At 37.0% G+C, this 13,210-nt stretch overlaps 1 protein-coding gene across 1 annotated transcript; it reads left to right on the top strand.

Annotated features, from left to right (window-relative positions):
• The first annotated feature begins 488 nt into the window (after positions 1 to 488).
• LOC147407229 (O-fucosyltransferase 31-like) lies at positions 489 to 7,693 on the top strand. The gene is made up of 10 exons (XM_086435692.1): positions 489 to 784; positions 2,550 to 2,612; positions 2,719 to 2,800; positions 2,954 to 3,024; positions 3,394 to 3,482; positions 3,574 to 3,777; positions 4,889 to 5,159; positions 5,918 to 6,145; positions 6,237 to 6,434; positions 7,321 to 7,693. The coding sequence occupies exons 1-10, from the start codon at positions 581 to 583 to the stop codon at positions 7,528 to 7,530; spliced, it is 1,620 nt and encodes a 539-aa protein (XP_086291818.1). The 5' UTR covers positions 489 to 580; the 3' UTR covers positions 7,531 to 7,693.
• The last annotated feature ends 5,517 nt before the right edge of the window (positions 7,694 to 13,210 follow it).

The following is a 13,210-nucleotide window of genomic DNA, read 5'->3' as shown; positions in this document are numbered from 1 at the left end:
TAATATAATTTTAATTTTATAAGAAATAATATATTTTATTATATTTAATAAGAATTAGGCATTTGAAACATGCAAATAATGTATAATATGATTGTAAGGGTAAGAAAGATAATTTATCAATTTCAATAATGTGTAACAAATATGATTGTGCATCTAAACAAACAACTTTTTTCAATACTTAAATTCAATGCTTATAAGTTTCAGTGCTTAATGCTATTTAGTACTTATTTTTTTTAATTTAACAAACAATACCTTAGTCGATTAATCAATTGCATGATGTCATGTGCATATAACAAAACATAAAATTCAAGTACTTGTAATTAATTAAAATTGAATCAATACAAATTCTCATCAATGTCTAAAATAATAGGAATGTTATTTGATAAATTATTTTTTTATTTTTGTTGAGATTTTGAGTAAACAACTGACCATGAAGTCATTTTCTTGGTATGGAAATGAGTCAAAGACTCAACGAACGACGACACCTTCACATCTTTCTAAAATGAAAGATGAAGATATGTCCATTTGAAGAGAAAGAGATGTCTGTCTGTCTCTCTCTCTCTCTCCTCTCCCATGATTCATGAACAAACACTACTCTGCTTCTTCATCTTCTTCTAGGGTTTCCACTGGTTTTAGATCTGAAAGTCGCACGGTGAGGAGGATGTTCAACCCTCAACCATCTCAGAGAGGAGGAATATTAGCAGCTCTGTTGGTGCTGCTTCTCCCGTTTTTCTTCCCCAATTTATTTAGTCCATTAGGCCATGCTTCCCCTTCTATCTTCTCGGTACGTCGTTTGTTCCCTCAATCATCCTTTAAATTTGCTTTTCTTTCTATTATTATTTCTGTATAATTTTTCTTCTCGTGGAGTTTTACACTGCCTTTGTTCTAATTTTTATTTTTATTTTTATGTTTTTAAAAAGGGGGTTGGATATTTGAAATTTCACAATCGTTTAGAAACTCATCTGTAAGTAAGCGATCGAACAACATTGGAAGAAGTGGATCACTAGGGACTGTCAGTCCAGGCTCACCCGAGAAGTCTCAATTTTTTTGCTAAATAACTCGAGAATTCCCATTATCCTATTTTACTTAGTTTATTAAATAATTTTCTAAATAAAAACTTGGGAGAAATTAAGACAAGCAGAATCTGGTGGCCCGATGACTAATAATCTAGAAAGTATTTTTTGATTAGTTACAATGTTATTAGAAAGTTGATACAGATTATGTTCTTTCTATCCCAGCTAATCTCAATGTAACACTCATGTATGATCTTTATGAAATATACAAAAGAAAAAGATGGCTGACTTGAGGTAGTGGGTCCGCCTCCTAAATCAAGAGGGTTCTATTAATTTTCTGGTTGATTTTCAAATGAACGTACTGTTTTTATTAGGACGAATCCTAAACCAGCACAATTTAAATTCCTAATGGTATAGTCTCAAGAACTAACCTTACTACTATGTAGTACATACTAGTTGTAACTTAGAAAAATAAGAAAATGGAGAAGAAGATGGCTGATTCAAGGTAATTGGGCCTCGTTAATCATCAAAAAAGGACAAAGAAAAAAAGAGTAGTTGGGCTTCATAGACCAGTTTGAGTGTATTGTACTCCTGAATCGATGAATTCTTTTGATTGATTTTCATAATAGTTAGGTATTATTATATAATGTTATTATACTCCCTAATACTAGCAATTAGGTTTATAACACTCTGCAATATTTGTTTATGTTAGCCTAGGTTTATATGGTTGTCTTTTTATCTTGTTGCACATTGGGAAACTGCCATTGGGTTAGAACGTGCAACCAAAAAAATTGGGATGTTATCCAAAAAAAAAAAAATGGCTGTCTTGTTATTTGGTTTGAGAAATATTGGCAAGAGTTACATGTTTCTTACTAAAATTCCTTTTTTGGGTTCCATCTTGCGTGGTCACCAAGTCGGGGTTCAAGAATAAGTAGGCAAGAGGGAAATTTGGAAAATTTTAAAAATCAGGCTAGTGTTAGGTCTATGTAATTGTTCTTATGAAGTGCTTTGGTGTGGGGTGAAGGCTTGAAAAGGGTGAAAGTTTTGAAGATACACGTACCAATGGAGGACCTACCTCTAGATAGAATTGAATGTCATAAGAGAACTCATTTTGTCAACCCCAATTATTGATGAGGCATCTTATGTAATGATAATGGTGACATATGTATAGATGTTTTCCAATTTCTGGAATCTCAGGGTTGTCATGTTGATCCAAGCTTAAGTTTTATGGGAACCTTAACATTTGGTTTCTCCCTTGAATGTGCAAGAAGGCAAAGGTGAATGCTGCAAGGTATAGTCATTGTTATGATGTATGCCACGTTGTGTATCATATTTTGATGGGGTTACTTCTACGAGTTCAAAATTTTGAAGTGTGCTAACAGCTAACTTTTGCAGCTACATTAATTAAAAGGACCCATATACAGATTCATGCTCATATATAAATTATGACTATGAAAGTCAGGGATCATGTACATAAGCTTGATTTATGTACTCTGCCTATTACATCATTTAAACGGAGATATTATTATTTTGCAGGAATGGAATGCTCCTAAACCTAGGCATGTGCCTTTAATCAAGGGTGCTCTGCAACGCCAAATTGTGAGTATGGGGTGTTGCACCAAGAAATGACGTGTTTTCTTGATAAATTGTTGTTCCGATAGTAGTAGAATTAAAACATGTGTGTTTAATGTGCTCTTGCATCCAGTCACATGGGCTGCAATCAGATATCTGGTCTCCCTTGGCTGCCCAAGGATGGAAACCGTGTATTGAGTCTTCAAATACCCATGGTGAGTGATAAGAACGAGAACAGATATTTAAGATTTGGTTGGCATATCTGAAATAAAGTAATGGGATGCAGAAAAGCAATGGAAATAATGTTGGATTAACTTTTGTTCAGCGATATTGATCTCTTATGGACTCCTTGCTTCTTTTTATTGTAGAGTTTACAAGGATATCTAAAGGGTATATCCAGGTGTTCCTAGACGGAGGATTGAACCAGCAGAGAATGGGGGTGAGTAATTGGTGGAGTTTATTTTCAAAATCATTCATGTTTTTATGTCTTCTTTTTTCTGGCAAGCATCTTATGTAAGAGTTTAATCCCCTGTTGATATATTTCTTAAAACAACCCTTTGTGCACTCACAATTTCAATTGGAAGGGGAGAAATTTTTGGCTAAAATACGTTGACTGTCACATCACGCCTTGAACTCTATCATAGTGTCAAGATATATATTTTCTTCTCTTTTTTGTACTGATTTCTTCACCAAGTTATATTCCCAACCGTATTAAGTTCTTCAAACATCCCTAAATGTTTTGCAGTTTTGCAGTTTTTTGTTGATCTTGTATACTAAAAGAGCAACATTGTAACAATTTTATTTCAAGATTTGTGATGCAGTTGCTGTTGCTAAAATTTTGAATGCAACACTTGTGATCCCTCACCTTGAAGTGAATCCTGTTTGGCAAGATTCAAGGTATTTTGAGTAAATTATTTTACATCCTTCATTGTAGTCTAGTTTCCTTGTCAAAAGATGCTTATCGTGACATTTGAATTTGCTTGTGCAGTTCGTTCACAGATATATTCAATGTGGACCATTTTATTGATGTCATGAAGGATGAAATTTCTATAGTTAAAGAGTTGCCTAAAGAATACTCATGGAGCACAAGGGAGTATTATGCTACAGCTATTCGAGCTACAAGAATCAAAACCGCTCCTCTCCATGCTTCAGCTAACTGGTATCTGGAGAATGTCTTGCCTGTATTACAGAGGTTAGTATATAGATGGATCTTTATATGGTTGAGACTTTCAGTTTTGGACTTTTGGGTCCAAATATGTCTTTGCATTTCTTAGTTTGATCTTCTGTAAGTGATTATTAAGCTGGGTTGGCTATCTAGGCTGCAAGGGTCTTCTAAACATCTACAGCATGGATTCATGGACAGCTTGGTTTTATATTTGACTAAAATGACTTGGTTTTTCCATTATACTATTTACAGTGGATCAACCAGAAACTTTCTAGTTCTGCTGTCATTGTTCTTAAGCCTCCCGTCTGTTGAATAGAGTTTTGTTGCAATTCATTGTATGTTCATGGAAATTGTTTGGGTATTATTCCTCACATGGAAGATGTAGGAGTAATCAACCTGTTGAAAACTACTGTGATGAGAAATTTTTTACTCAGATTTTTTCCTCACAAGTGCTCAAAGGTTCTCCATTGCATGACACGTGCAACCTAATGAAGGTAGTTTTGTAAATTTGAGCATGCCATCAATACACACCGGCTAATGTGATTTGTCGATCCTGGATCCTTTGAGTGCTGTGAGCAAACAATTGGGTATCAATTCCGGAATTGCTATTTGAGATCTTTTAAGGAAATCATTCACCTAACATTCTTCTTGGTTGATGTACCCAACAATTCATATAATGTAATAATCAGCTCACTCTTTGTTACCAGTGAGCTCCAAAAAGTAAGGGTGTGCCGTCTGGCTTTACCGAGGGGAATTTGTTTCTTCTTGAATGTTTAAATACCAAAACGGATTGATCCCAAGTGAGAAATTAGCCCAATAATAAAGTTTAAGCTGCAAATTTCCTAGGTGCATTAAAGCATTATTTTCTGCAGGATTTAGCTAGAAACATTCCTGTTTTGTGTAAACTGGTCTACATATGTCAAAAAATACCCTTACTATGGTGACTATTGTGCATGTCTAGTTAGTGTTTATTCCTTGTTGACAAGGTGTGTGCTATGACCAAGGTCATTCAATATATTGCAGCCATTTTCACTGACTGAAATATCCTGCAATGCCTTTGATATACTTGGCCATAGCACATCCCTTTTCATAATTGTACTGATTTGCACAATGTGGGTTGCTTTGGAAATTGATTCAGCTATGGGATTGCTGCTATTGCCCCATTCTCTCACCGTCTAGCATTTGACAACTTGCCTATGGACATTCAACGTTTACGCTGTAAAGCGAACTTTCAAGCATTGGTTTTCGTTCCTCATATCAAAACATTGGGAGACACTCTTGTCAGTCGCCTCCGATTTCCATCTAGAAAGACTGGATCTATTGGTGTGGGCTATCCGAGGGAGACAACAGATAAGAAAGACATGCAGAGAGCTGGGAAGTTTGTAGTACTACACCTTCGATTTGATAAGGTATGGTCTGGTTCTGTTGTAAATCATTTATATTTTTCTTTTGGATTCTTGTGGAAATTCCTAGATTTAATATCTGGGGATGGAACTTTGACATCATAAGCATAAGTTATTCAATCTATACAATAAAACTCAACAGTGGGTCCCACTCAGCTACGGTTTTGTTGTGGGGTCCACTCAAATCCACTCATTTGCCTTTCCTCTTCACTCCCTTCAACTTTATTGTCTTTCCTCTCCTCCCCTCTCCCCCTTTTTACAATAATACTCCTCTAACTTTACCATCTTTCCTCTTTTACCCCTTTAATCCCAAAGAGGAAATGCCCGTGCCCAAGCACAGGGAAACTCTATTACTATGAATAAAATGGATACCTTGTTGAGGATATCTGAAAACATGAATGTGGAGCATAAGAACAGTCAACCATACAGAAGCAGTGGACATGGGAGACAGATGGATGTGACAATTATCATAGTACCCCTGTTAACCACCATTCACTGTGTTTTATCCACTAAAAATAATTTGATGGTTTATTTTTTCAGAAAAAATAATAATTTGATGGGTTGGAATGTTGGGTTGCACAATTTTCCAACAGGGTAAAGATCCTTGCATTCACGGTTCACCAGCATTTTACCACAATTTTGTTGAAGTATCCAGACTGCCTACAACATGAGGAGCATCTGAAGATTTCTTCATTTTTCCATTCAGTTTGGATTGTGAGTTAGTCCGTCCATGCATTCGCTTCTTTAACCCGTTTGATGTACAGGATATGGCTGCTCATTCGGCCTGTGATTTTGGTGGGGGTAAAGCTGAAAAACTGGCTCTCGCGAAGTACCGGCAAGTGATCTGGCAGGGGAGGGTCCTAAACTCTCAGTTCACAGATGAGGAGTTGAGAAATCAGGGGCGTTGCCCATTGACCCCAGAAGAGATTGGATTGCTGCTTGCAGCTTTGGGCTTCAACAACAGTACTCGCCTCTATCTTGCCTCACACAAGGTTCAGTTCAGCATACTTACCATTTTTGTAGTTAAGGGACATTTCTGTAGTTTTAGCTTGAAACACTTGTGGGGTTCATGTTTCCTTCCAGGTCTACGGCGGGGAAGCAAGGATATCAACTTTGCGCAAGCTGTTCCCTTTAATGGAAGACAAGAAAAGCCTCACTTCTGAAGAGGAATTAGCCAAAATTGAGGGCAAGGCCTCTTTACTAGCCGCAGTTGATTACTACGTGAGCATGCACAGTGACATATTCATCTCTGCTTCTCCTGGAAATATGCACAATGCCTTGGTAAATATTTCTGGCTAATATATATATATATATATATCTTCAGGATACACAACTGCAGATCTTTTATGGGGATGTGCAGTTGTGTATCCCGAGGAAAGATCAATGGTTCCGTGTCCGCTCCATGTCAGCTGAGTGAAGACTTTCTAGTTAGAAAATCAGCACTCATATATATACTCTTGAGGAGTCCTATGGACTGTAAATGTGTGATAGTTTATGCACGTGGCGCATTGGGCATAAAATGGTTCGGATTTTATCAGAAATCCGAGTGATCTGAATTTTGGACCTTGGAGTAGATCCGAATAAAAAATGGGTTGATGTCCCTTGATCCGAATTGGATTTGGGTCAGATACAGATACATCCCTAGATCCGAATGATATATTGCTTGAAAAATTATATTTTTATGTTTTTCAAAATATTCTTTTTCTCCTACTTTAATATTACATGAATTCTTATAAAATAAAAGAATAATAATGGTAAAATAGAGTAGTATAGCAATTAGAAAAGAAATTTAAGAGAAAAATATTGAATGATTCAAAATTATCTGACTGACCAATCCGAATCAAGCAATTCAGTTGGGTTAGTTCCAGATTAAGTCAAAGTAAAATGATTTGGATATGGTTTGAGTTAGTAGGATCTGAGTCAGATTCAGATAAAAAAATTGGATTTGGATATAGAGACACTTAGATCTGACCCGACCTGACCCACTTAAGCCCTAGTGGCGCAACATAGGACCCACCACCAATAGGCCAAAAGAATGATCTGATCTGCTACGTGTGAAATTATAATAATATAATACATTTAATGACAATAGTAAATTAATTCTAATCCACTATTCACTTTTATAAACACCATAACCTGATATAAAAAAAAATTGTGATATTATCAGGTGGGGCATCGAACATATGAGAATTTGAAGACGATAAGGCCGAACATGGCTTTGCTGGGTCAGCTTTTCTTGAATAAGAGCATGGGTTGGTCAGAATTCCAGAAGGCAGTTCGAGATGGGCACAAAAATAGACAAGGGCAGATCAGGTCAAGGAAAGAGAAGCAATCCATATATACATATCCTGTTCCTGATTGCATGTGCCAGGCTTAGGGGGAAACCTGCCCTTGTAAGGATATGGCAACTTCTGTTCGTGATATTTTTGCAACTATGCCTATTGTTTTTGGCTTGTGATGCTGTCGCAAGTAAAGATCGAATTTGTGATATTGTTAGCAACTTATTCCCCACATTTGCCTGAACAGTATCCCTCTAAATACGTAGTGTGTGTGTGTGTGTGTGATCGTTCCATTTTAATGCACATGAATTGGAGTTCTCAAGGAAAGACTGAAGGTTTTATTTAGAGAGCTACTATTGCCCCCACCAACTTATGCTAATGCCACCCCAAGATTTGTGCTAATTCTTTGGTGATTTACATATGAATTGGGGTGGTGTTAGCAAAAGTTGGTGAGGCAATAGAATTTCTCTTTATTTGTTCTTGTGCATGTTTGTCCATGTACAGTAAAGAAGTTTTTTTTTTTCTTCTGGAAATATGAAATGGATGGTCATGTATTATTTTCTAATTTTAATTAATAGATAGATGAGATTGGGTGTACGTTATGGTCTTGTGAATCTCAGCTAAGCTCCAGAAATAGCAGTTGTGCACACATCCAAAGGTGAGGAGGAAGAGGAGGGAGCGAGCCCACCATTCAGTGGTCAGATAGGTGCAACCATCCAATCAACGATGGCTATGGTTAGTGATTTCATTCAACAAGTGGGTTTTAGGAGGGAATGTGTGGTGGTGGTAAACGGCCTGGCACATGGGGTTTCGGGTTAATTGGTCCTTTCTGAATTGCCATTTTTAGCATGATCACTTTAATCCAAGGGGCTGAAGTGAAAGCCGTGAGTCTATGAGTGAGTTTGATTCGAGCATCTTATATGAAGTGATGTAAATTCCCCCAAGGCCAGGCCATGTCATGAGAAGTTTAAATTTGCTGGGTTTTATATATATATATATATAGGGTCCCGTTCGCCACCCTTAGTTTTACCACACACTTTAACAAACGTTTTTTGTCCTACATGGGTTAGAAGTTTCGGAATGAGCTGATTTTTGGTGAGGATGATCTCTATGGTGAGGAGATCATCCTCACCAAAAATCAGCTCATTCCAAAACTTCTAACCCCATCAAAATTGATTTACAAAAAATGGACGGTCCACAATTTTTCAACGTGTAAACATGGGGCTAAACATTTTGGAATGGGCTGATTTTTGGGGAGGATGATCTTCTAATCATAGAGATCATCCTCACCAAAAATCAGCTCATTCCAAAACTTCTAACCCATGTAGGACAAAAAACGTTTGTTAAAGTGTGTGGTAAAACTTAGGGTGCTGAACATTTCCCATATATATATATATATATATATATATATATATAGGGTAGTCGTTCAAGGGCAAACTTTTTAGCAAACTTTTTGGCAAAACATTTTTCAAAACATGGGTTAGAGGTTTTGGAATGGGCTGATTTTTGGTGAGGATGATCTACTCACCGTAGAGAACATCCTCACCAAAAATCAGCCCATTCCAAAACTTCTAACCCATGTTTACCAGCTGAAAAATCGTGGACCGTCCATTTTTTGTAAACTGTTTTTTATGGGGTTAGAAGTTTTTGAATGTGCTGATTTTTGGTGATGATGATCTCCTCACCGTAGAGATCATCCTCACCAAAAATCAGCCCATTCCAAAACCTCTAACCCATGTTTTGAAAAATGTTTTGCCAAAAAGTTGGCCCTTGAACGCCCCCCATATATATATGGGTCCCGTTCGGCACAAAACATTTTGACAAACATTTTTCTACTGTCGAATATAGAGAGATCGGACGGCTCAAACTTGATTTAACGTATAACTTATAAGTTATACGAAAATTACACTGACATCCTTAATGTTTTCCAAAATTAGTGCCCCATCCCTTTCTCTTTAAAATCAAAAAAAAAAAAAAAAATTCAGAGAGTTTAACTCTCTGTTTTCTCTTTCACTCGATGCCCTTCTCTCTCACTCTCTCTCTCTATCTCAAACCTTCTCGTTATCGACAGAACGCCTCTCTCTCTCTCTCTCTCTTTCACTCTCTCTCAAACCTCTCTCTCTCTCTCTTCTCTCTCTCTCTCTCTCTCTCTCTCAACGCCCTTCTCTCTCACTCTCACTCTCTCTCAAACCCTCTCGCTTTCGACGAAGCACAAACCGCTGCAACTTCGACCTCTCTGCAACTCCATCGACGAAGCACGAATGCCCGGAACCTCGACGTCTCTGCAACTCCATCGACGAAAAAGAATGAGAGAGTAAGAGCGAGACCGAGAGCAAGTGAAAGACCGAGCGAGAACGAGAGAGAATGAGAGAGCTGGAGCGAGAGTGCGAGAGAGAGAGAGAGACCGAGAGAGAATGAGAGAGCTGGAGCAAGAGTGCGAGAGAGAGAGAGAGGGTTCGACAGAGGAGAAAGGTAACAGAACCCTCGTTCGATTTGAAAGAGGAGAGGGGCGTCGCACTAAATATGATGAAAACGAGGGACGGCGCTGTAATTAACTTATAACTTTATAAAACAGTAAAATTAAATCTGATCCGTTCATTTACGTTAAATCGAACGGCGCCAAAATGTTTGCCAAAATGTTTGTCAAAATGTTTTGCGCTGAACATTTCCCTATATATATATATGGGGGCGGTTCGAGGGACGTCCTCAAAACCATATGAAAAACAGATGTTTCTCAGCTGTTGGATGGAGAGAAAACAACGGTATAGGGGCGTTCTCACGTCAGTTCCATATAAGAAATAAGTTTTAGCTTATTTAAGAAAAACTCCCTCGTTTTATTTTTTTTTAAAACAAACTCACTCCTTCGAACACTGAAAACCCAACCCAACCCAATTCTCGACAGAAGATGGAGAAATCACGGTGTTTAGTAGCCAATCGGACAACTTTATTTCAATAGAGAGTGAGATTGAAGAGGAGCCTTGTAGTGAGATCTTCGAGACCAAACTTGGGATCCCAGCAACAATCAAGGAAGAATTTGAAAATGGAGAAGAAGATAACCCAACCCAATTCTCGACAGAAGATGGAGAAATCACGGTGTTTAGTGGCCAATCGGACAACTTTATTTGAATAGAGAGTGAGATTGAAGAGGAGCCTTGTAGTGAGATCTTTGAGACTAAACTTGGGATCCCAGCAACAATCAAGGAAGAATTTGAAAATGGAGAAGAAGACATTTACATTGCAGTTGGAAAGAGTAATTCCAGCATGGAAGCTCTCTTGTGGGCACTCAAGCAATATGCGACCAAGCCTTCTTCTAGCTTTATCTATCTTGTTCATGTCTTTCTCGAGGTTCGCCACATTCCCACTCCATGTAAGTTCAGATCTTTTCTCTCTGTCTGTCTATCTAAAATCTATTGTTGGTCAACCGAGTTGGCCCATTCGATTTTTTGTGGAGACGAAGGGTTTTCTGTCGAGAGAGAGAGAGAGAGCATGAGAGTTCAGTCGATTGATAGAGAAGAGACAGTGAGTTCAGTGGAGACGAAGGGGTTTTCCGTCGAGAGAGAGAGGATATGTTAAGAGAAGCAGTGAGTTTGTTTTAAAAAAAAATAAAATAAGGGAGTTTTTTTTAAATAAGCTAAAACTTGTTTCTTATATGGAACTGACGTGAGAACGCCCTTATACCGTTATTTTCTCTCCATCCAACAGCTGAGAAACATCTGTTTTTCAGATGGTTTTGAGGACGTCCCTCGAACCGCCCCCTATATATATATATATATATATATATATATATATATATGGAAATGTTCAGCACCCTAAGTTTTACCACACACTTTAACAAACGTTTTTTGTCCTACATGGGTTAGAAGTTTTGGAATGAGCTGATTTTTGGTGAGGATGATCTCTATGATTAGAAGATCATCCTCCCCAAAAATCAGCCCATTCCAAAATGTTTAACCCCATGTTTACACGTTGAAAAATCGTGGACCGTCCATTTTTTATAAATCAATTTTGATGGGGTTAGAAGTTTTGGAATGAGCTGATTTTTGGTGAGGATGATCTCCTCACCATAGAGATCATCCTCACCAAAAATCAGCTCATTCCGAAACTTCTAACCCATGTAAGACAAAACGCGTTTGTTAAAGTGTGTGGTAAAACTAAGGGTGGCGAACGGGACCCTATATATATATATATATATATTCCCCTAAAAAATGTCTTGACTTGGGACATTCATTTGGTCCACTAATCGTATGGGAGCTTTGATGTACCCACACACATTAAACTTTGATGGTGACTTCTAATTTTTAGATTTGGTAATTTTCCATAATTCCTTCGTAACCATTGAAAATGATAACGATTATATAGAATAATTCAGACTAATTTTCTTTTTTCGTAGTTCTAACAAGAGGCTGATACTTTCTGATTGCCACAGGAATATGGGTCCGATTGATTGTTTCAAAATACAATTTTTGAGGGATTACATCAAGCTTCTTAGTTTTTAATAAGAATAGCAAATTATCTTTTACTGTACAAATTTAGTTTGTTTGAATCTGCAAGTTCTTTACATCGTACTTACAAAAAAAATTTCTTCTATATTCTAAAGAATATAGTTATCAAGATCTCTATCTATATAGATAGAGATCTTGATCGAGTCTGTAGTACAAACATGGAATCTATATTTGGGATATAAAATCAAAGAAACTCTCCCTAAAAGAATACTTTTTTATTGGGAAAAGTGAATGGATTGGGAAAATGACAATCCCCATCCCACAAATTATAAAACTTGGATCTTTTTCTCATTCCTTTTGGTTGGGGATAATCATCATTCATTAAATGTGAAATAAATGAGTTTCTCTGCATTTCTCTTGTTTGGATTATTAAGTGGGAGAGAAGAGAAAAGAATTGGAGAGAAGATAAGAGAAAAAAGGTGAGTTCTCTCTCTCCAAAAGCAAAGAGGAGAGGAGAGGAGAGGAGTGAAAACCTTTTAAAATATTTTATAATTTCAACTTTGCCCCTAAATCTCTTTTTAAGATATTTTAAAATTTCAAAGTTTTCTCTCTTGTCAATTTAGACATGGTGGAGAGAAATTGAGCTTAGCTTCTCTTCTCTTCTCTCCACTTCTCTCAATCCAAACAAAGTGTTAATTAACATCCATATTGGTCAAGAACTTCCAAATTCAAACATGGAGTTTTACCTGCTTTTAAGTAGGCCTGCAACCTGGGTGGGTTGGGTAGTCAATTTAGGCTCAACCCAAGTTGTAGAACCCTCAATTTGAGCTCAACTCAACCCGACTATCAGATTAGAACTCGTTAACCCAAGCTCAACCTAGGATCGAGCTTCTAAAATTGGGTTGAGCTTGAATTAACCCTAATTAGGTAATTTTTAGCAAGTCTAATTTTATTTTAATTCACACATAAATTTTATTTTATATCTTAAAAAATAAATATAATAATAATAAAAAATCATTAATAAATAAATTTGCACTCGGATTAGCCAAGTTAGGTAATATATATACATTTGTTTTTTTTTTTTTAAATAAATAAAAATATTTATATGTAAATAAATAACATCGGGTTCGATTTGAGTTGGATTGCCCAAAACTTCAACCTGAACTGAATTCGAGTTGAGATTTTCTAACCCAGACTCAACTCATTTTCCATATAACCCAACCCAGGCTAGCCCATCAATTGGGTTGAGCGGGTTAGCTCGCCCAAGTTGCAGCCCTACTTAGTAACTCCACTCTCTATGTGATGCATCAAAACTAACAACTTTGAGCCGTCAATA

This window comes from Akebia trifoliata, chromosome 3 (assembly GCF_017979445.1).
Source record: "Akebia trifoliata isolate Shusen 1 chromosome 3, ASM1797944v1, whole genome shotgun sequence".
NCBI classification, from domain to species: domain Eukaryota; kingdom Viridiplantae; phylum Streptophyta; class Magnoliopsida; order Ranunculales; family Lardizabalaceae; genus Akebia; species Akebia trifoliata.
The sequence above is the reverse complement of the archived record's forward strand: the minus strand, read 5'-3'. Positions and strand labels throughout refer to the sequence as shown.

Bases quoted from the DNA above. Each gene is read 5' to 3' on its own strand.
- LOC147407229 (XM_086435692.1), top strand. From the start codon at position 581: ATGAACAAACACTACTCTGCTTCTTCATCTTCTTCTAGGGTTTCCACT. The intron at 5,160-5,917 runs GTATGGTCTGGT...TTTGATGTACAG, and splicing joins TACACCTTCGATTTGATAAG to GATATGGCTGCTCATTCGGC. The intron at 6,435-7,320 runs GTAAATATTTCT...TGATATTATCAG, and splicing joins GAAATATGCACAATGCCTTG to GTGGGGCATCGAACATATGA.